Source organism: Maylandia zebra, linkage group LG5 (assembly GCF_041146795.1).
Source record: "Maylandia zebra isolate NMK-2024a linkage group LG5, Mzebra_GT3a, whole genome shotgun sequence".
Classification (NCBI taxonomy): Eukaryota; Metazoa; Chordata; class Actinopteri; order Cichliformes; family Cichlidae; genus Maylandia; species Maylandia zebra.
In genome coordinates this window covers 39718485-39742487 of record NC_135171.1, presented here as the reverse complement: position 1 = coordinate 39742487, position 24003 = coordinate 39718485, and the positions used below count along the sequence as shown (strand labels likewise).

The 24003-nt window shown below is 41.2% G+C and overlaps 2 protein-coding genes across 7 annotated transcripts in view; one reads left to right on the top strand and one right to left on the bottom strand.

The window, feature by feature from the left end:
- Window positions 1-289: 289 nt before the first annotated feature.
- Window positions 290-23658, bottom strand: rbpjl (recombination signal binding protein for immunoglobulin kappa J region-like). Of its 3 annotated transcripts, none has more exons than XM_076884341.1 (13): window positions 23627-23658; window positions 21846-21942; window positions 17118-17265; window positions 11975-12109; window positions 10566-10636; window positions 10341-10456; window positions 7964-8141; window positions 6553-6690; window positions 5395-5504; window positions 3049-3189; window positions 2751-2906; window positions 2486-2589; window positions 290-1222 (listed from the first exon to the last, which is right to left on the bottom strand). In XM_076884341.1, the coding sequence occupies exons 1-13, from the start codon at window positions 23630-23632 to the stop codon at window positions 922-924; spliced, it is 1701 nt and encodes a 566-aa protein (XP_076740456.1). In that variant the 5' UTR covers window positions 23633-23658; the 3' UTR covers window positions 290-921. The 3 variants fall into 3 exon arrangements, with proteins under 3 accessions (XP_076740456.1, XP_024655215.2, XP_076740457.1); XM_024799447.2 differs by having other exon boundaries at window positions 5395-5507; window positions 7964-8138; XM_076884342.1 differs by having other exon boundaries at window positions 7964-8138.
- matn4 (matrilin 4) overlaps window positions 17030-24003 on the top strand; it is a 29367-nt gene continuing 22393 nt past the window's right edge. For all 4 annotated transcript variants that reach the window (XM_024802617.2, XM_024802616.2, XM_076884340.1 and 1 more), the window contains exon 1: window positions 17030-17170. The gene's annotated coding sequence lies outside the window, so the exon portion shown is untranslated. The remainder of the gene's footprint in view (window positions 17171-24003) is intronic.

Here is a 24003-nt window from a genome sequence, read left to right as displayed (position 1 = left end):
GGCCGATGGCGCGATATGGCAGCCTCGCTTCTGTCAGTCTGCCCCAGGGCAGCTGTGGCTACAACCGTAGCTGCCTCCACCAGTGTGTGAATGTGAGAGTGAATGAATAGTGGTATTGTAAAGCGCTTTGGGTGCCTTGAAAAGCGATATATAAATCCAATCCATTATCATTAAATGATCACATGAAAATATGTGATGAAAGCTCAGGTTTTATCTGTTCTTATTTCGGATGGTTGCCTTTATTACCTAAGAAATGTATAAAAAAACTAATTTTCCTTAAACTCACATATGCAAGGATCTAGTGATTTATTTTTATTAATGTCAAGACTTCTTCCTGCCAGCGTGTTTTCATCATACTGCTGATCCACTGAGATCAACACAGCTGTACATCCAAGTCTGTGCTTCAGGTTTGGTGTTGAAACGTCTCTTTTTTTATTAGTCTGTCACTAATTAGCAGGTAAGCAGATTAACAGATGTGATCACATCTGGCTCCAAAATGAGGCTGAGGTCGAACTGCTTATGTGGAAGCTTCAACAGAGAGACATCAGTGACATCAGGGGGCGTCAGCCGTTCTTTTTTTTCCATTTCATCTCCTGTTTCCTGTTAACACTTGTCTAAAGCTATTTAAGGCTTTTAAAATATACAATTTCTGTCAAAGAACTTTGTGCTGAAGCCTCGATTAGAAATCACAGATATGAAAAGTGTCGCGTTAGTTTCAGTCACATGACCGAGGAACCTGTTTTCATTCGTGTGCACTCGTACCAATGCAAACATATGATTTTGCTTTGTTACTGAGCTTGAAGAAAACGCTTTAATTTTAATGTGCAGAGCAGATGGAAGGAAGGTAATTATGATGTCACACCTGTCTCCAGTTCAGCTATTTGTACACTTTGATTTCTGTGATTCCTGTGAACAAACGAACTAACTCTGCATGAAGAGGTGAAAATTGGCTCTGGTGAACTCCTGATGGATGGTCTCCAACAGGATGTCATCGTCTTGTCCTCCACCCATCCCTCCTTCTCTCTTCCCTCCTCCGGCTGTCATTCGGGCCGACGGGGGCGGCTGGAGCTCAGGCGTGTAGGTGAAACTGTAGGAGGTGCGATAAATCAGTCCATCCAGTCGGACGAGAGACAGAGGGACGGTGATGACGCGCCGCAGACAGCGCCAGCCGTCGCTGAAAACCGAAACATCGGGAACGACGCAGAGCAGAGATTTGGGAGACCTGAGAGGAAAAACAAGGACATGAAAGTCAGAGCTGTGGTCTGGAAAATAAATGAGAAGACAAACTTCGAAAGTTGCTGACTGCTGTAAAGATGTAAGGAGCAGGACGTCACTGGAAGCACCAAATGATCTGATCAAATATAAAACAGATAAAGTGAAGACCTTTAAAGAGTTTTTAAAGACATTAAACTTAAAATGTAACTCATCTGTATGAACTGTGTTGGAGAAAGATGCAAAAAGAAAAATAAATACAGTAAAAGGTATAAAAATGTGACAGAAAAAGAAAAGAAAGAAAAAATGCAAATGTGACATTTTTCTATACCTAATACTTCTTCAGTTTCTCCTTTCTGAGAATTTGAATGAAGCTGTTTAAGTTAATGAGTATAAACTAAACATAAACGTGTGGCTGGTACGAGGTCTGAGCAGACAGCAGACACTGTGAATGCCCTTTTATAAAATATTTTATTTGAACCTATATTGCGCCTCTGGTTGGCCTGGCAGGGAGGGATCATGTTCCTAATTGGCTGCAGCTTCTTGCACAAACAGCACATTGTGGACGGCTGTTCTTCACACACGCTGCTGCAGAGCCTCGCGGTGAGCCGCTCTCACTGTGACCCTGACTTACGATGCCTCAGCACTTCAGGTGTGGGATCTGAGGTGGATCCTGACTTCAGAGGCCTGTTTTACTTCGGTTTGGTCACATGAGATTCTCTGAGAGCACGGCTGGATGTCAAGTTTCTGTGATGCCCGTCTGTAAATTACAGACGCCCACATAAGAGTTAGAGGGAGGATTGTTCCCTGTGAGCCAAGCTGAGTTCCTCCTACTGATGTTTGGTTATAACATAAACCTCTTTATACATCGCTCTGGTCCAGGCTTGGCTCGGACTATCAGGGCGGATGAATACGAGTAAAGAGGAGACTTTTTTACATTGATGTCATAACTTTCAAAAATGCTTCCAGTTAAAGTTGCTGAAAAAAAATGCCCATCATGTTTTCCCAGAGTCCTGAATTTTATCCTTGAAAAAAATATGGTGCATTTTTCTATTTTTAACAAAAACAAATGTTTTAGAAAATCTTCAACAAACTGCGAAAAGTCCCTCTAGCTGTGAGAAGCTCCGCCCCCTGCAGGGGCCATATAAATTTAACAGGTTAAGTTTTTAGGTAAAAGGCGCCTGTGACACTATTTTCCAGCTTTATATTTCGATCCTGCTGAAGCAGCTTTCCATGATTCAAAGCTGAAAACGACTCGTGATTGCTCGCTCACTTGTACATGGTCTCTGCTTCGCCGTTGCCAAACCAGACTTTGAGATGAGGAGTGAAGTTTTCTCCGTGAATTTCCAGCATGGCGACGTGCCCTCCACCGTTCACCTGCAGGAAGAAAAAAGGAACTCTGGATCTCCTTGTTTTGACTGAGTGGTTTGCTCCATTTCTAGCTAACAGCACATTTAGGATTTTATAAAAATAATTTTTTAAAAAAGTAGAAAACACATGAGAACCACACAATGTGATGGTTTGTCTTGGCACTTCACCTCTAACCCAGTGACAACAGGAAATGGGCTAACTGGTGTCGTGATACAAGCTAGACCCTGATTGAAGGTGAACTCTACGACTTCCACCCCGATGATGGTCCAGCAGGACCCGTCATTCAGCACCACTTTGCTGGGATCTCTGACGCTGAACGGGGCCTGAAGGGAAGAAAAAGATGGAGGAGATGGTTAAAAGGAAGAAACATGTCAACAGGACAAACGTGAAGGTGTCAACTGGAAGAAATAAACACAGGCAGGTGGAGGACGAATCAAAAACAAAGGCTGGGAAAGAGAAGAGAACCTGGTACTCTATGATGGCGTCGTTGGTTAGACACAGATAGGCGTGAGGGTTGTCTCTGAACTGAAAGGCGCACTTGTGGAGCTGAGAAACGGGCTCGTCCACGTCTAAGATGGCGTGCTGCTTGTTGACCTTTCGGATCACCTGAAGATGAAGAACTTTAGCTTAGAATCGATTTATGAATAATTAAAATATTTCCCCAATAATAACAACTTAACTGTTAGAAAAAAAAAAGGTGCTATCAGGCATGATTTGGAGGGTCACTGTTTATCTGTTCTAGCAGCTCTTTGAGGCTAATGTGAAATGCAGTTCACATTTGTTTTAGTTGGAGCCAGTTCGCCTGTTTATGTGTGGAAATAAAAATGCATTGCAATAATTTAATTATAAGTCACTGAATTTGCAAATAGGTTAAAAACTTTGGTTTATTACAAATGCTAAATACACTGAAACTCAGTGTGCTGATAGAAGAAAAAACAAAGGAAATGAGAGTTTTTAAATATAGAAAAATTTTAAAAAAGTTTAAATGATGCTTTTGTTTGGATTTTGCAGGTGGAGAATTTGAATTTGCTGTCAGGACACTGCAGCTGTGGGAGGATCACAGCTCGAGGCGGTGCGTCTGATTGTGCTTATGGACAGTTTCTAGATATAAAAGGGCTTAATCATCACTTTACAAGGATTTTAACATATTCACACATCCTACTGTGGTCTTATATAACTGTATATTATTCCCAGGTATTATTGCTGAGGGTAATAAAAACATAAATCTGTCTAATACATCTACAATAACAGTTTTTTTTTAGATCTGTTGAAGAAGAAATACCACGGGCTTCTAAAAACCATCCAAATATATCATCTCACAGATGTAGTCAGAGATCAGGAGAGTAAAATAAACAGTGAGCAGCTGTCTGAGATAACACAACCAGCAGAAACTGAGCGATTCGGGTTTTAAAAGATGTACAAACATCATCCAGGTGTATCTGTGGAGGTTGGACACTGAATTAACTGTGGTGTTTTCTGGCGCCGAGTCCAAACCTCAGTATTAAGACACTTAAATGTACCCTAAACTGCACCACACACACAATCTGAAACACTTTGTTCTCGTGCTGCTGAGCGTTTTGTCTTCACCTCTCTGGTCGCTGAACGCCGACCACGACCGCCACAGTCCAACGCCAGCTTTCTCTGTCTTTAAACAAACCGGCTGCAATAGGCCTCAACTACAAAAACATATAGAGGTGTAGTGTGCAGGTATACCCTCACCAATTACCAGCAGGCCAGCAGCTCAGGGTGTTATGACAGCAGTTTAGGAAGTACAGAGAAAGGGTGTGCTCAGTGAAATGTGACGGACTGCAGTGCAGACGTTTGTCTAAGAACGGCTCAAACTGTAAGGATATCTGTGGGATTAGCAGCTTATGTAACACCTGCACAGACACACATCTGGAAGTCATTCAGTATTGAGCAGCGATTATACCTTAACTGATTTTATGGTCAAATAATTAGTGCAGAGAGCACCCATTTCCCCACTAATTTCCAGCTATAGATGGTTATAAAGAGCTTCTTTTGTTGATAAGATATTGAAAAGTCAACATTGATTAATCCAACTTACTTCCAGGAATCTGGTGTCTCGCTAACAAACACTTCAGCAGTGTGTCTGCTTTGGGATTTAAAGATTCTTAGTAAACTAGCAGGATTTTCCCAAATCTCGTGGTTATTGTTTTAATATCCTGAGATGAGCTCAGAGAATTTCATCCGAGACTTCTGAATTTACAGGGTTGTTTAATCTCAGTGGTCGATTGTTTCATGTATATCAGCCAAACTAGAAACTAGATTTAGGAACATAAACTGTGGCTAATCTGGAAAACACTCCATGTTTCCACCAGAAAAAACTATTTACTGCCCCAAATTTGGAACTAATGACACCTGTGGCTGTGGGAGGGGCTATTCCTAGAAATTTCCTAATGTTTTACAGACGCACACCTGAGATCCAGTCTGACACAATTTTCTTTTCACAGAAAAAAATAAATAAAAATCATTTGATTCTCCATTTTGTAGAAATGTGGCATGGTTAGAAAAAAGGCATTAAAGGGTATCTGGTATTTCTATCATGTTTATTACAAGATTTGTAATCTTTTCGAGCTTTGTTATTTATTATTATGAGGTTTGCTTCCATCATCTCACCGTGTCGTCCTCTGCAGCTGTTTAATGACACTGACTACAGCAGAGGTTTTCAAAGCTTTGGCTGAGTGCAGATAAAATTCACTGGAATACCAGTGAGGGCACATATGGTGGACAATACAAGGTATGCACTATTCACATACGCTCTGTGTGTGTGTGTGCGCGTGTGTGTGTTACCATGGGTGGCAGAGCTGCTCCAGACTCGGTGCACACTAGCTGGACCACACAGCCGTAACAGATGAAGCCTTCGCTCAGCACAAAGCCTCCTTGCTCAGCACACTGGTCATCTACTACCACACACACACACACACACACACACACACACACACACACACCTATGCATGAATATTCATATTCCTTCCACTGCAGCACACACACACACTGACAGTTAATTTCTGCACATTTTCAGCTTTATTACATTTTTTCCTTGCATGACTTTTCTGCTAACAGAGGGCAAACAGACCGTCGGTGTGCGTGATCGAAGAGAGGACCAAGTGCTGATGGATGAATGACTGAGGTTTGGGCTTTGGTGGTGGGAGGTCCGTGCACACAGGGCACTGTGTTAAATAAATAACCTCACAGATCTTTAAATGGACTCTTCTAGACTTTACTGAGGAAAACCGCTTGCACAGTGACTGTATTTATGCAGGATGGCTGCAGGGCGAGAAGACACGTCTGCTGACTGGAGGATACACGTTTGACACCATCACAGACAAATCAGAGCCTGTTTTCATAGGTGCCATTTGATTTCTCACACACAGGACACCGCACGAATCCTTCCACATGCTGTGTTCCTACTTTTCTGTTTGGTTTAGGTGAGGATGCTGGAAGAATAAAGCATCCAAAAGACACCATGAGGACCACGGGTGTAGGTTCTGTTTGGGGACACCAGCAGACACACTTCCTGCCTATTGAATTTGTATACAACAATTTCTACCTTATGTGCATCAATTTATAGAAGAGAAATGGGCAATACAACCCAGTAAGAGCTCTAAGCTATTCTGTGTTGCTCAACATAATTATTCTCCACATTGTTCATTCAATGCACTCATTTTACTGAGTGTGACTGCAAACAAGAAGCTCAGGCAGTATAACTGTGCTAACATCCTTCATATTACAGTTTGAGGGTAAACGGCAGTTTTATGGGATGTCTGTGTTCTACATCTATGTTTTTCAGTTAAAGTCAAACAGTTAAATCATAAACTGAAAACATTATGACCTTCCCTGTATCCAAAGCATGTGTTTGTGTGTGAATACAAAGCTTTGAATCTACTGTACTGTTTGCACACAAGCCGTGACACATGCTGACACGGACACACACACACACACACTTACCCATGGTGATGGTGAAGGCCGTCCAGTGTCTGGCGCTCGCTATGAAAGCTCCTCTGTCCACCGAGAGGTAACGAGTGCTGACGGTCTGAGAGCGTAAACGGTTAAACAAAGCCACCCTGGAGCAGGATGAGATACACACTGCAGACACACACACACACACACACACACACACACACACACACACACACACACACACACACACACACACAGTTAGTGGGATTTAAAGGATGTTTGTGTGGGACAGTCTGAAATTTAACCATTTTGAAAATAATAAATAAACACAAACAAGCTCTGGTGGCTTGGTGACAGTCATGTGATGGAAACTGATTTTAATCAAACATTTTATTTATTTTTTTTTAAATATCCTGGTGAGTAAATATATTTAGCATAAATAAATCTCTGAGCATCGTGTTTCCTGTGACCCTTTTGTAAAATGACAGCTGGTAAAATGATAGACAATTGTCTCAGTGTGTGGGATGAAGGACAAGTGATGAGCATTTAGTGCAGGTCCACATAAAGTGAGCCCACTGGGAACCTGTGAGGCACAAACATGCACACATGTGTGTTTCCATCACACGTGTGCTCAGGCTTCACAGCAGCTCAGCACTGTGGCATCACAGCAAGAGGATTCCTGATTTGGTCCTTCAGTGAGGAGGTTGCATGTTCTCCCTGCGTCTCTGCATGTTCTGGTTTTCAGGTTAACTCCAGTGTATCAGCACAGGCTGAACTAAGTCACACGAAACCACTGAGACCATCTGTGTTAAACGTTGTCATTCTGTTTGTCCTTCCCTGATCTCATCTCAGGATAATAAAACAACAGCGATAATAATTTACTGAGAATCTGTGTTTAAACTCAACTCAAGTCAATCTGTGCGCACCACAGAGTGTCATCCCAGGATGAATGCAGGGAATCCTGAATCTATGTGAGGACCTTCCATGACTCCCACCCTAACATTAACCATCAAACTTAAAGGCTTCTTCATAGTTTCCATCTTAATGTCTGCAACGATTCACATGATGCAAACGTCATCAAACAGGCCAAAACACAGAGACAGTTAAATCAACACATTTCCCCCTTTTGTTTCTGAATGAAATCATTTTGCGTGATTTTACTCAATTTCGGTTTCCTTTGATTCATTTTCAGTTTATTTAGGCTCTTTGCTTTTTGTTGTTTTTGCTCATTTTTTTTTCTTTTTTTACTGTATTTGTCACCAAGGAGACCAAAATAGTAAAAATCATACTAATGTCTAATTGCTAAAGAAATGACAACAGACCTCAAAAGCAAAACAAACACAAATATCCATCTCAGGTGATGTGAGACCTTTTCAAATGTTCATTTCTGCCACTTATCCTCAGTTTAAAAATAAATGGAAATCCCTGATTTGTTGGATTAAAAGTGGAATAAACCCACGATCAGCGTTCTTCATGGACTGTCTCTTCTGGGAGGGTTTGGAGATGACTTTGATCATCCGGCTCTGGAAAGAACCCACTTCCTGTCTGTTGTTCAAGAAGAGGCGCAGCAGCAAGCAGAAATGCTTCCTCTTGTCCTGATCAGAGATGAACAGCGACTTGGCGCAAGCGAACATCTGCTGACGAGACACACAGACAGCACGAGTGTGAGACTTATTACACTTCACATAATCAGACGCAGAGGAGGAAACTCTTCAGGAATGTTGTTTTTCATAAATAACTTTAATTGAAATAAACTTTTTCTGGTTATTTTTTTTCTGCTTTTCTCAGCATTTGAAGCTCGGCTGATAGGTCGTACAGTAATAAAGACAAAGCACGTCTGTTTCTCCATCAGTCAGTAAATAAGCGAAAGGCCGGCGCACGGGCAGCGTGTTTGCAGTTTTTCTGTCAGACGCGACTGTTTGTTGAGTCAACAATGGCCTGAAATAAAAGGTTTAATGCTCGTGGCCGAGTAAACACACGCAGAGCTCAAACACAACAGTTCATACATCATCATTCACTTATCTGCTCACTTTCAGACAACCGCCTGAATGAAACTTATTCTAAGGACTGTTTTTACTCTTGTCACAGTGTAATATACATGTCATGTATCATATGTCGTAAAAGAAATTGTAGACTTTGCCTTTAATATGAGGTAGTTACAAAAACCCCCACAAATCAAAACAAAAGTATACGATGTGTACAGCTCGCTGTGAAAACACTGGTCGGTTGTTTAACGAGTGTAACAAACGATGTTTATGACAGCGACGTTAATAACTGTGTGTAAAACCGCAGAACTCTCAACAAAGCCGAGGTTTCATCACTGCTGCTTCTTTTCAGCCAAACCAACGTGGTGACAAAGAAAGTTCAGATGTGTGCTTATGGTTGTGAAAGGACCCATCTTAAATCAGTCCGTGACTATTTTCCTTCCTAAAACTGTACAGAGTCGTTTTGGTGCCTAAAACGAACCAAACAGCCGCTGAAAACACGAAAAAGATGAAATAAAAAGAAAGAATTTCTGAAACACATCAGACAACAACAACAGCTCCCTGTGTTATGTGTTTGACCCTGACCTCCACTCTGTATCTTGTGGCAGATGAAAACTTGAAGTGTTGTGTTTCTGATTTCTGCTTGTGCTGGTCACTAATCATGTCTGGCAGTTTTTTGTGCACTTCACCTGTTTGGTGAGGCACTCTGGATATTTGGGGCTAAACGTCACATATTCCTGTGTGTGGATTATAGAAATGAGAACCAGAAGTGCAGAATGCAGGAAGCAGATTTCATTTAAAAAGTAAATGGCCTGTATTTATATAGCGCTTTACTCGTCCCTAAGGACCCCAAAGTGCTTTACATATCCAGTCATCCACCCATTCACACACACATTCACACACTGGTGATGGCAAGCTACATTGTAGCCACAGCCACCCTGGGGCGCACTGACAGAGGCGAGGCTGCCGGACACTGGCGCCACCGGGCCCTCTGACCACCACCAGTAGGCAACGGGTGAAGTGTCTTGCCCAAGGACACAACGACCGAGACTGTCGGAGCCGGGGCTCGAACCGGCAACCTTCCGATTACAAGATGAACTGACAACTCTTGAGTCGCAGTTTTAGTGCTGATATTCAGCTCGATCCAAACTTAAAGAAACTGAGAATGTCGTTTGGCTTTCTGAGCGTTACAGATGATCACAGTGTTGCTCTGTGATGCTTTCACTCCAACACTCTTATTCCACTGAGGGGCAACCAAAGACACTCAGTGTACTTCTATTAAAAAAGGATTTTACATTAACTTGATGTGTGGAGCTGTCAGGTATATTCTGATTTTTTTACACTCTATTATCACGTTTTAGAGCCGTCACGTTACCAAACTTCACTTCCCAAAATCTAAATTTTAGTTAGATTTCACAATGATGATCATTTGAGACATGTAAGACTGGAATGGTAACGGCAACAATTTTGGTCTAATTAGTCTGTAACTTTGCATAATTAATTAAACTTTTGCGTATGGGTATCACTGACTTTGTATTAATATTTCAGTTTAATCATCAGCATCATTATAGCATCTCTGATCAGTTATGTCTGAAAATAATAAATTAATACATTCTGCAAATCTTCAGAAAACTGTTCGGGACAAAGACGTGGATGGATGCAGATGGCTCGCTGGTGCCACCTCAGCCCCCATCAGTGAACACCTGGAGATGAATTGAGAGGATAACTAACGGGACAAGGGGGAGCGTAAGTCTCCGAAAATTAGTGTCTGTGTCACAAAAGGAATTTTCTGACCGGGAACGACTGTCGACATAAACAGAGGTTTGCTCACGGCCACCAGAGAGCTCTCACCCTGGAGTTTGGCTGTTCATCGAACACCAGTTTGAATGCGTCTGCCTGTGACTGGCTGGAGCTGTCCAGGCACATGTAACCACACACTCGATACACAGAGTCGCCATAACCGGCCGCTGGATGGAAAAGACAATGAGAAGGAAAAACAGCAGTGAGTGGAAGAATGTAAGACATAAAATTCACTCAAATTTTAATGTAAAGCTGACTATAATCATCTTTATGTACCTTTTAAATGGTCCTGCGTGACTTTCCATCCATGGCCAGTGATGTAAACACAAGGAGGAGGGCAGAAGAACCTGGAGGTGATGCAGAAACAGTCACTGAAACAGCAGATTTTATCCAACTAAACCAGTTCACGTGCTCATGATTTCACTAATCTCTACATTAAGATTTTCTTCTTCTGTTCATTCATCTGTTAAAATCAGGTGAGTCTCGTGTGTATTACAGGTATTACAAAACGTTTCTCTGCCTTAAACATCACGGGCAACAAACTCAGTCTCACTAATGGGAAATACTGTGAAATGTAAATCACATGACTGGTCAGACAAATAAAGCTTTCTTTGATTTATTCAAATGCATGTCCTGCTCAACATAAAGCAAGTTTAATTATAAGAAACTTGTTTGTTCACAACTCTAACTGTCGTGCATAATAATGGTTAAAGAAGGTGAACGTGCAGCAAGTTCACATCAGCCTTTTTCAGCTGCATGAATATGACAGCTCAGGGCAGTTACAGGACACACAGAAGAACAAATTACATCATGAATAATAATCTTCAAACGAATATTGCAGGACAGAATATGACATTAGAAAATCAAATAACAAAGGAGTTTTGATCATGCAAATTATCCTTAACACACAGCCTGGCTCTCATGAAACTGGCTGCACATAAAAAACTGCAAATAAACTTTGCAGTTTCTCAAAAACTCAAAAGTATATTCACCTTCCTCTACTTCAAGTCTTTAATCTCATCTTTAATTTTAGTTTTGTGTGCCAGTTGCTAGCTGTAGCTAGAGGTGGTTTGTTATTAAGTTTCCACCAAATGTCAAATATGTTGCAGATTTCTTATTCATTTCCTGCTTTCTGTGACTTCATGTGTAAGCAAACAGGATTTCTTTGGGGTTTGGGTCCAAAAGAAATCATCTGTTGTTCTCGAGGAAATCATTTTATCACTGTTTTATGACACTTTGTGGATCTGTGTAGATATTAAAGTAACTGCCAAATAAACTTGGAAATCTGAGCCTGTCCCTCAGATCAGTCAGATTAATCTGTTTGTTAGAAAAAGATTTCTGTGTTGGGTTTAATAAAATGTGTTAATGCTGCAAGTTTATTTGTGTAATGTCTTGATGCATGCTCAATCATCATCATCATTGATCAATGAGATTAATGCACGCAGATTAATGATCATAAACTGACCTCACAGCCCATTGTTTATTCATGCGCCTGGTTTCAGTCATTGTGCAAATAAACTGTTTATAAAGTTGGGGAAACCTGCAGTCAGCTGAGACTGAAGAAGTCACCTGGATGAGTGACGAAACGTTTCTCCCACTGAAAACGTTACGTCCAGATGAACAGAATCAACTGTTTTTGGATTATTTGTGTAATCTATTTTATTTCTATAAAATCATCACCACACCTTTTCTCATTGCCGTAGGACTTCTGAGCGACCTTGGCGTGCAGGATGGTGACACTCTGGTCTGCGTGGGCTTCTCGTCCTAGATCTGCTGATGTTCCCAGTAACTGACAGCCTTGAAACCCTGAGTTCAGTCTCCTGATTGGACGACAAGGATGTTTGTCACAAAGAAACGCAAAAAACAACACATAGTGTGTTTGTGAGGAAAAGCCAAGATTCTGATGGTGCTCAACAGAAAAACTATGCATAAAAGTGTTGATGGAGGTGCAAATGTTTGTAGCAAATTTTATGACATAAAATAACTCAGCAGTTGTTAGTTTATCTACAAGTGTGAACATCACTGTAGCACTTTAGGAAAAATCAGGGGTCACAAATATTCATAATACAGGAATGACCAGTGCTCCAAAACATCTTCCATCACCATCATCGTCTGACTTTAAATCAGGCCCGTTTCTAAACTGTGTGATGTCTGCAGCATCTCAGCCCAGTTTGGTGTTTTTCACAGAAACTAAATGTGTGCAACGAGACTCCGTTTCAGGCAGACAGCTCACTGCCATCATAAACGAACACATGGACGTGGTTAAAGTGGTGAAAACCTGCTCGTTCCCTTAAAAAAACAAAGCTGAGTGACACATGAATGAAGCAGACTAGAGTTTTACCACCATGTTATCAAGAAACGAATCCCACTGTAGTTTGAATTACACTTTTTTTCATGTTCCCACAAAGTAGCTCAGACTAAGCACACAATTATCATCAGCAGACACTCCATCCATCTTTAGAAGAGACTCAACAGCAGCAGATATAAATACAGGCAAGCCAAAGATGGGATAACAGTGTTGTTAGAGACTCATTAAAACATGGAACAGTTCTTTTTATAGCTGGAAAACATTCGCCTGTTTCTACCAGCACAGAGAGAAAAGACAGGAGACGCAGTAATGTCACATTTTCACAAATTTAAGTTTCAGATACAGACTCTGGACCAAATGAAAGCAAAATAATCCTTTCTGATCAGAACTAGTTAACTTACAGGTTACTCGTACAAAAATAGCATGTTAATACACATATGCTGATGCATATACATGCAGTTTATTATTCAATTCATGCTACTTTATATGCAGTTTAGATTTACAGTTTAGATCTATGGCTGCTTTTCTTTGTTGATCACTTGACTTCTGTATTCATGCTTATTTCATTTCTTCTTCTGGCCTCTGGTTTTTTCTTGTTTCATTTTGTTCCACAGAGCATCTTTGCTCATGTCTGGATCCATATTTTTCATTTTTTAGTAGATTTACATGTTCACAGTTAAAACAGTCAAAAGGATAAAACTTTTAGAACAGGGTGGACTCCTTGTACATACCCTGACCTCACTATTCAAAACTTGGGCCATGTTTAATATGAACATACGCCAACGGAGATATATGGATGTGTATGCATGTTTGGTTTTTCTTGCAAATAAAGAGAAACATTATTCAAATATAGGCAGAACTTAAAAGCTATTGTTTAATCACATTATTTGTTTCATGTATTGTTCATTTTCTCCTCTGATTGACATTTAATTTAAAGAAAAAACCCTCAAAGTCTTATTTCCGGTCATTAAATTTTAGATATTTCATGTTTTGACAGCAGGTAAGTGAACAGCAGGTAAGTGAACAGCAGGTAAGTGAACAGCAGGTAAGTGAACAGCAGGTAAGTGAACAGCAGGTAAGTGAACAGCAGGTAAGTGAACAGCGGGTGAGCCACTGCCAGAACAAAACTAGACTAAGTGGACAAAAGATTCCTGAAGCACAAATACAGACTTGGGTTTTCTGAATGGACATTTAGTATTTGATATTATGTTTCCACTTGCTGGGTCTTTTGTAATTACAAGACAACAAAGCAGTGCTTTAATCAAATAAAGGCTTTACACTTAGATTTTAATGCTTTTATTAGTCCCACAATTTCCCCTTGTGGGACTAATAAAGGTATCTTATCTTATCTTTTTCTATTCATTTAATCCTGAGTTTGAGCAGGTTATTTACAACCTTTTTACTTTGTAAAGTGTTCATTACTTCTGTTAACGCGGCCTCCTTCTGTGTGATTAGATTTTAAATGCTGAGCTGAACAGCAGGCAAAAGGCTGAAAGAACAAGCTGACTGACCCCGTGTTGCTCTGCTAACAATAGCGCCTGTCACATTAGCTGTGTTTTCTCCCCGCTGTAGCGATGTAATGAGGAGCCAGACACAGAGTTACGACCCCGGGGCCTGGAGTCTGGAATGCTACTCCTAATGAAGACTGTCGACACGAGAGGAGGAGAGGAGGAGAGGAGAGGAGGAAGGCAAGGGAATAAGGAAGGACTCAAAAGACAGCTGAATTATGTAAGTGGTTAAAAATCAACCTGCTGCGGTTTCCTGTGGCAGCCACCAAGTTCTCACACAAATTTAAGGTAACAGCAAATACTTTCCATTCACAACTATTATCTGGATATTAAGATATTAAAAAAGTAGAGAAACTGAGAGTGACTAAAGTCCCAAACAGAGATGGCACAGTGGATGTTTGAGCTTCACATGCAGACTTTTGACTCTTCAGTACAGAAACATGACTTCAAGCTTTAAGTAGAAAGAAATTCATGTTTTAACAACTCTTAAGAAATATTTCCAATCCTATTATGGCAAACAACAAACTTTAACTCAGTTCTATTACAATAACTCTAAAATCACAAAAAATGGAAAAAAAAAAAAAAGTATCACTTCTCTTTCTTATATTATTTTTGAAGCCCTTAAACTGTTACTGAGCACAGAAAGCATTTAGCAAATATATTATTTGTGCACTTAGAAAAGTCACCAAGGATACAAGTCCTTCTATAATCTCGACCCTGATGATGACACATGTATTCAGACCAGCTGGTCTCCATAAGGGCGAGCGCCTGCTTGGCCAGCTGTACTGAACATCAGATCCTACTAACGCCTCTCTCCACGGGTCAGGGTTCAGACTTGAATGGCTGTGTGTGTCTTCACCAGTTTGTAGTTTAAATTAGACCTTCACATTTTCACAGGTCAAAGGGCAGGCGTCAGGAGCGCAGGGCTCCTGGTATTTCACACCAGGAACACAGAATGAACTGAAGAAGGACGGGGGGAGGGGTGGACAGAAATACACTTGCATCTACATCTTCTGCTCCAGATGTTGTTCTAGCACACAAGTATTTGAAAGTTTAAAATCACTACAATTACTGGGTTTGTTAGTATGATGAACTCAACAGGTGTCTGGGCCCTAAAATCCACAAGTGGAAGAAAAGTTTTTTAAATTAGAAGTTTTACAACCTTCAGAGAATTTAGATCCAAGCTGGTGAGGAGCAGGAGGTTGATTAAGAATAAAGTGTATTTCTCGACTGGTTGTGAGTGGCTGCTGGAGTTTCGAGCTTGCAGCTATTGTTTGGTGAAACTGGTCACATAGAAAGGACTGCACCTAAACCCTCTATGTGATTGCTGGGTTCGAGCAGATTGCCCAGGTCAGTTGTAGTTTGCATGGAAGTGTCGACTTGTCTGCAAAAACTCAATATTTACACTGTGGGCTGCAGTAAAACCTAAAAAAGTGGGACGCAAACTGAAAATAGAAAACATTTACCTTTAAAATACAAGCTGAACCTTACTGACATGTTTACTTTGAAGGCAAACAGTGTTTGCAGACAAGTTGGGGTCTTCCATGCAAACCACCGGGAGGTTTTTGGTACATCATGTGAAACCTCTTTGTGACCAGTTTTATTCTAGAAACTGCCAGCAACCTCCTACAACCGCATACCAACTGGTTGCAGAATGCATGGTTTCCTAGCAACTGGTGATTACCAGGTTGGTCTCTGATCGATCTCTAGGTCTGCATGGGGCTTGCCAGAAACCTTCAGTAACCACCTGCAACTGTTTGGGATAATACTCATTTTCCCCTTATGACCAGTGGCTGCCAGATGGTCGCCTGTGTGACTGGGGCCTTTCTGAACTACTGGGAATTGTTGGTTGCTGTAGTTTGGACACCAGTGTGTGATTTGTGGGCTGACTGGTCCAGGATACGATTATGGGATAAGATGTTGCTTCAACCAAAACAGAAGTGGAGCTCCAAGCCATAGACAGTATATAAAAGATGGCTGTAGCTTTTAAGTCTGAAGCGTGACAGTGACGTGGAAATACCCTATAAAGCAGCTTTCTTTCTGATGACCAGCAGGGGGCGACCATTCTGTTTGCAAAGTAAAGTCCAGCTGTATAAGGGTTTATGTAGAAATGCTTCCTGCAACTCCCAAATAAAAAATGAGAATGAAGCATGCTTCAGGAAAGACCTCAGCACATCTGGGTTCACAAAACCAAGAAAGCAACAGCTTAAATGCACAGCTTTAAAACTGGACCTCAGTAACTAAGCTGCCATGCCAAGTTGGATACATCCATCTTTTATATACAGTCTATGCTCCAGTCTTTTTCAAAATACATTTAAGTTTTCAGAGCTAAATGCCAGAAAGACAGTAACACCCAATCAGATTATATGTTCAGGTCACATGACTTATTCATAAAAACAAATATCCTATCATGTGCAGGATTTTAACATAAATATCATAATTCAAACTGTTTTGGTTCGTCTGACATGAACAGTTCCTGCCACATGGGACTCGTTTTCTTTGGCCTCAAAACCGTTAATGTAATCACATTACTTTAGTAATGACATTAGAGTGAGAAAGCTGAACATTAGAGAGTCACTGATCAGTCACAAATTATCTGTAAAACACTTGATGAACTTTAGGAAGCAGAAACATTTGTGCGCTCGTGCGCCGTAGCAGGTCTCACCTCTCCAAACTTCTCCGCGCGCTCAACATTGTTCGGATTTCAAAGGCCGGGGGGCGGGGTCTCTACCTCCCCAAATACTTCTTGGCACTTTTATACCTCCTCACCATCACTGCACCACTTCATTCCAACAGTGAGTAAAACCGAGGGAAGGTCAGCGCGGCAGAAACACGAAGCTGACCTGAAACTTTTTCACGTCCACGCGCTCATTCCTCACCTCCTCTCCGAGACTTTGGGATAAACTCCAGCAAACCGTGACCTCACCTTTCCCGACCCGGGACACCCTGCGTGCGTGTGTTTCGGGACTTTTGTCGCAGAGGTCTGAGCACCCGGCTGGTTCTCCGTCTTACCTGTCCCATCCACCCGTCCGTGCTGCATCGTGTCCGGACGGCAGCGTCCCCAGGTGAGTCAGCGGGCTGATTGGGTCCGGGGACAGGGGAGGGGGGTATAACAGAGCGGTGTCTGCCTCGGGGAAGCCAGGTCGGTGCAGCAGTGTTTCTGAGAGGAAACGAAGTGTTAGATTGATTTCGCAGTGATACTGTTTAAAGCAGAGATTAACACGATGAGTCAGACCACAGTGTCGCATCATTTAAACTTCATTTAACCGAGTGAAATAGGAGATGTGTGCAGGACAACGCGGTGCTTTGCAGCCTGCTTCAAGAGCAAAGGTATCCCAAAGCAGAAATCATCGAGTTCATCGTGTAATATGGTCACATGTGATATGTGTGCATGAAAGTTTTAACTGAATTGTCTTAATTTAATATCTGATTAATAATTTTAACCAGTTTTCAAGTAATCCAGTCAAACAGACTGGACTTTAAAATGCAACAATTCGCTGTTTTTCTTGATTAAAGTAAAAATCTTTAAATTTTAAACTAAAAAAATGGGCTCAGCTTCTGGGAGGAAAATAAAACTCAAAACTGAGTTATTCTGTGGCATTCAGAGAAAACAGTTAAGTTATTATTCACTGAAATGATCTGTGGATAAATTGTTAATGAAAATAATTGTTAGTCAAATGCCAACACAAGCAGTTTGTGACTGAGAGTTTCCAAGGAGGCTTTCAAAATTTAAGGAGCTTGGAAAAGCCTCTGAAAGTTGGATGTTGGATAAGGTCCAGTTTGGACATTATTATCAGTATTGATCATGATAATAATGCACTAATAAAGACAAGTTCTCACTGATGTTATTATGATTTTTGTACGGTTTTAGCTGCAGTAAGTGTTTACATTGAAGTGAAACAAATGATGAGTCAGTGAAATGAAGTGGAAAGATAATTAAAGGTCACTAAAAGCATAACATTTGAAAATAGATGTGAGTGTAAGACAGAGGGAAAGAGGCTTTGGGTTCACACTGGTTGCCTGGAGGTGATGCTTCAGGCAGTCAAAGCCACCATTCAGGGAGAGTCTGCTCGAGCACAGAGACGGGTCAGGGCTCACGTGGTTAAGTCAACACAGTCAGTCAGAGAGAAGCTTAATCATACAGCCATACAGGCAGGTGGACAGACTGGAGGTGACAGAGTCATGATACAGGCGCATGATCAGCGATGCCCTGTCTCTGGGAAACTTTACACGGGTCAGCAGTGCAGGCGTGACTAAAGAGGGGCTCCTGGGCTATCAATGCAGCCATGGGTACAAATTACTGGGTACAAGGGGTCCACACCTCCTTTTTCTAGGGGAAAAAAGTGTGTGTCATTATGAATAATAATGCAGTGCTCAGTCTGGAACTCATTCAGCCAATAATTACATGAATAGCTGCAGAAATGCAATAAACTACAAATATATCCAGATATGTTTGTGAAAGAGTGGTAAAACGTTGTTAGTTAAACAGCTGTCGATGACTTTATTTGTTGTCTCACATGCTGACGAGATGAAAAAATGAATTTCTCTTTTGCACTAAATGCATAACACCAAACATTGGTGAGTTTTTGTTTGTCCAAAGGTTTACGACACAGACTCAACCTAGACCTAAGTTTGTTTGTGTTTTAAATAAAAGGAGAGCTGGGACTGAGAAGCTGTTCTGCACAGCCACATTCAGACTTTCAGTCCTTTTGTATAACGGTATTATTCCCTGCATGCGATGCATTTAGAGGACACATACCCTGACAGGCTCTGTACTCCTAATAATCCTGCTGATGATAATCTACCCACCTGAGCCGCAGTCAGGTCTTTATATAACCGGGCTCAGGTCCGTTTATGTTCGCGGGCAGATGATAATAAAAGGCGGTGGAGGAAGTCGGGGTGTAATTCAAAGACAGGCAGGTAGTGAAACTGCTCGCAGTAGCAGACTTACATCTGGTTCTAATCTAAATCTAACAACAAGAAGTGCTGTGTGTTCATCTCAATATGGTCTCCAGCTGCCACTCAAACCCCAAACCGCCTACAGAACAACCGCAGCCTCTCCGCCCGTCTCACTGTATACATCCAAACTGCTCTCTCTGATCTCCAGCTTTTCTACATCCTTTCTTTCCCCTCACGCTCACTCTGGCTCTCTTTATGACCTCCGTCTCTGTCCAGCTTTCTAATCTCTGAAGCTCAGAGCTGATGTGTTTTCCTCTCAGTGTGAGTCCAGCCTGTCAGTCAAACTGTGCGTCACAACTTCTGTCCTTTCTGTTTTTCCACATCTTGCTCTTTCACCTGCTGTTTTAATCTCAGTGCCTTCCTCTTAACATTGCATATGTTCAGTCATATTCACACTGACAGAACATAAAGTCAGTAGAAAACACTGCCATCCATTGATCTGTCTAAAAAGCAGACCTTTAATGAAAGTCTGTGTAGCAGGAATGTTTTTTACACCCTTTATTTGTTTACTGATTCGCCTCCTCAGATTTATCAAGTTTGTTTTTGTTCCCGTTCTATAAAATATTGCAGTTTTTTCCAAGCTGCTGGTGTGTGTTATATACCAAATGTCTTTGGCAGCTTTACACAACGCCGATAGAGAGACGAGGCTGTTTTTTGATGTGTAGCATTACTGTTGTGAAAGGAAGCAGTTTAGCCCACAGAACAATGATAACCACAGTTTATTAACACAACCGTGGACATTTAAGTTTTATCGTACTGAATGATGCATGCCTAATTCCATATCTGTGCACAGGCCACAGCCTTGAGGCTTCCCTCATTTCTTTATTTTTTGTTTCCAAAGGAGATTATCTTGTTTTTTTCAAGTTATCTGCAGCAAAACAATGTTTTTGTTTGTTAAGCCACTTATCTCTAAATGTTTTTATCTATTTTTTATTTATAAAAGAAAACATAAAAATGTGTTTTTGTATTAACAAGTTGATTACCAAAGAAATATTAGCCAGCAACTTGATATATCTCATCATAGTGTGCAGTGTATGCCTAAAACAAAAACCTGTCTGCTTCAGATGAACAGTGTCTGAAGTCATGTCCTTAAGAAACAGGAAGAGAATCCAGCAAAGACCCAACAGAGAACCTGAGAAAAGCATCTGGATCTTTATTTGATCCATCTGCTATTCAAGCTTCAGCAGAAATGTTATCAGTGGAAAGGCGGCTGAAGCCAATCTGAAGGAAGTGTGCCAGATTATATCAGAACATCTCTTCATAAATCGCTGCACCTACTTCCAATGTTAATGAAATCGAGGTGACTCGAGATTGTTGCACAGTGCTTTATAATCTGAGGTGTGTATTTGTGACAAGTCGGGAAACAATCTTACAAGTGACCCAATCAGATGTGGAGCCAGTATTTCACCATCATGATGTTTGACCCCAAATCCAGCTGTTTAAATAAGAAATATTTGTGCCTCCAGAAGATTCATTGTTCTCAATTGACAGATAAGGTAAAAATGACATTTTAATAATGTCTGCTCATAAACTGAAAATAAAATTCAAATCAGTGCAAATTATTCTTCAGAGGAATAACTATCAGATACAGGGATCTATCAGGGCAGCTCAATTTTCTTTCTTTGAAAGTGTTTTCTGGCAGTTGAGCTTGACGTGTCAGGTACTTGTGGCATTTTTCAACAAGCAGGGTTACTGTTGAACTGCTACTCGTTCATAGAGGTTTGACGGAGCTTGAGTTTTAGAGTTAGTACAGTTTAGTAACAAACAAAAAGAAACAGAGAATGAAAGGAGACACACAGCTTCCCTTAATAGTCACATTAACAAGAACCGATTCACTTTCACTGTGAGCGCTAACACTTCTAACCTGTAAATTTAGTCTTTCGTTAGACTTCTGATAAACTGAGACTCAGAAACTTTCTAAACGGATGTCTGAAAGGTAAGATTATCTGTCATCTGTCACCATTTTAACCTCAGGGTCATGACCCCAGGGGGGCGGTGCGGCATCATTATCAGAGGCTGACGTGGACGATGGTAAATAAGATGTTTTCACATGTCAGGCATTCGTTTATGACAGCTCCACTCAGTTCATGTCACCATTGACTGGTCTTTCGAAACTTCACTTATCAAACTGAACCCTAGTTTCCAGATGTTAAGGTTAATTAACTCATTCACTGCCATTGACGTCTATAGCCGTCAATTGCAGTGAATGAGTCAATGGGTTTAACTCATTCACTGCCAATGGCTGGCAGTGAATGAGTTAAGAGCTGTTATTCTGATTGTTGTGCATTTTATTCATGCAGCTTGCTAACTAGCCTTGCTGGCTTTACCTAGTAGGTTAGTACTTGACCTTCTTGTTTAAATAACAGTGAGAATGTCGGGCTCCCAACATTAAACAGGACTACAACCAACATGCAAACATTAAGGCTTCAAAGTGGAACTCAAAAAACAATGGGTGAAGTGACGGTGGCTTCATCTTTCATACAGTCTATGCTCGAGTCACACTCGGTGTGGAGGACATGTTCAGCTCAGGTCGAGGTACGTACCCTCTTTATTCTATCACTGTTCAGTTACAGTAGCTAATGTCACGATACGTAGAACACAACTGCATTTCGTTTGTTACATTTTCCTAATATTTCACACTCAACAGAACCACAGAAGTATTCACGCTGTATTCAGGTTTGGCCAGCAGAGGGGGCTGCAGCCACCATAGCACCACCGCAAAAGTGCTTTCCAATAAGTTAGTTTTATTTATTTATAGGATTACAAAATAATACTACTAACCTTTCCTGCCATCTTCCCCGACATCCAGTTCATCCATGATGGGCGTGGCCTCTGCTGAATTTAGGATGGGGTGTTCCTCGGGTCCATGGTCACTCTGCTTTTTTAGAAAAAGTTCAGGTTTAACAGAGAAATGTAAGTGACATAGACCAACAAATGCACACCTAGCAGATAGTCTTAAGGGGGAATAGAACAATGACTTCACTGTCCAGTACTGAGTCCAAGAGCTGTGTAATTCTTTTCAGGCAGCTGTCGACTAAACATTAGGTTGGCTTTGTGTTGCAGTTTGATGGTCCACTGAAATCAGATGTTTTTCTGCTGCTGGGTTCACTATCTGTGTAAAAGCTTCAGAAATGCTGACGGGCGACAACATACGTGGCTTTGAAGAACTTACAGGGTGAAAAACAAACCATGAGAACTTCAGCATCGGCTAAAAAACAGCACGTAATAACATCACGTTATGGTCTTACTGTTAGCTGACCTGAAGTCAAACTGTTGTCCTGCAGCTTTCTGGTTTAGATGCTCCTGTTGTTGTTTGTATTCTGGCCTAAAGTTAGAAAAAAATCTGTTCTATACATCAGTTTCTGCCCATCACGACTGCAGCGTAGTTAAAATGTCCAGCAATCAGTCCAATGATCAGTCAGACCAGAGCAGAGCTTCTACTACACCTTACAGTCACGCTACAGTAAGAGGGGCTCTGGTGTATCTGCGCGTGTTCATGTTTGCACTTCATCCCGGACCTGTTATCAGGCCATGCTGTGTGTGTGTGTGTGTGTGTGTGTGTGTGTGTGTGTGTGTGTGTGTGTGTGTGTGTGTGTGTGTGGATAAGGAGATAATCACCTGTTACCAAACTGCAGATTTCTCATACACACCTTCCTCTTCAGCAAACACTGCAGGTACTTGCAGGCAGATTTTTTTTCTACATTTATCTAACATCAGGTTTTCATTAATTCATTCAGTTAGCCAAAAATGCAAATAGCTTCATTCTTCGCTCTTTTTTTATACTTTAACATGTGGGGAAGAAGGTTTTTAGTCATAAAAAAACACCAAACATTAAAAACAGTCCCATAAAAAAGGTAAACCCCCTCAGAAGCTCTTTTTAGAAACAAAGGCACAATAATGAGCAATTTTCAAGGTAACATTGCTTCAGTTTATTTGAGGAACATGCAAGTTAGTCATTGAGAAGGGCTGTTATTTACAATCTGTAAATCAGTCCTGCTGGCAGTACAAGATACTGTGTTACCTTCATAACACGAGGAAAACACCCTCTGCTAATGAGTGAGCATTTAGCAGCAGATTTCTAAGGAAACTGAGAACAGAAGAAATCCAGAAAACTTTTCATTTTTCAAGCCTTTAGCTTTATGATTCTCCTCTCTCCAGCACATACCTCCACCTCTCCAGGCTCTCCCCCACCTGCTCCCTACTCTCACTACAAATCACCGTGTCATCTGCAAACATCATCATCCACAGAGCATCCTGCCTGACCTCATCTGTCAGGCCGTCCATCACCACTGCAAATAAAAAGGAGCTCAGAGCAGCTCCCTGACATAATCCTACCCCCACCGTGAAACATCAGCCTTTAGAGAGCGAGTCTTTCATGCAAAGCTTACCATGTACTGACTTCATATTCTCACACAGATTTTAGTGCTATTGATCTTTAAATAAAAATTCCAACTTATTTCCAATTTGTTGACCTACCTTGATTATAACAGGATGAACAAGCAAATCTGTGTTTTGGGTTTGTACCCTCAGAGTTGTAGAAATTCATGTTTACATGTAAATACCTTCATGTGTGAGCCTGACGTTTCGTGCAGTGTCTCTGTGTTTCACAATCAGCAATAACATCTGCAAAGAACATTAAAGCCTGACAAAAACAAACAACAGGAGTCAACAAGATGCCTGTGCTTTCCATCTGTCAGCAGTCACCGGACCAAAAACACATGCTACAGATTTACTGCCAGCTCTGACCAATGCTGAAACTGCCAGCTTTGTAAAAATCCTGTGAAAGGGCTTTGTGTTGGTTGGTGATGTGAGATGCCAGATGAACAGTTTGGAGTCACATTTGTCAACCTCTTTTGAGCAGCGAGGGACAGATGGAGAAGAATGGATCCAAAACAAGCTGAAACATATTCAATGTTTTGACTGAAATGTGCTGGGATCC

What these genes read in the sequence shown, in the direction of transcription:
- rbpjl (XM_076884341.1), bottom strand. An exon ending in CGGGGAAGATGGCAGGAAAG is followed by an intron (nt 17,266 to 21,845) that starts GTTAGTAGTATT and finishes GTTTCCTCTCAG; the next exon opens with AAACACTGCTGCACCGACCT. An exon ending in GAAGCAGAGACCATGTACAA is followed by an intron (nt 1,223 to 2,485) that starts GTGAGCGAGCAA and finishes TTTTCCTCTCAG; the next exon opens with GTCTCCCAAATCTCTGCTCT.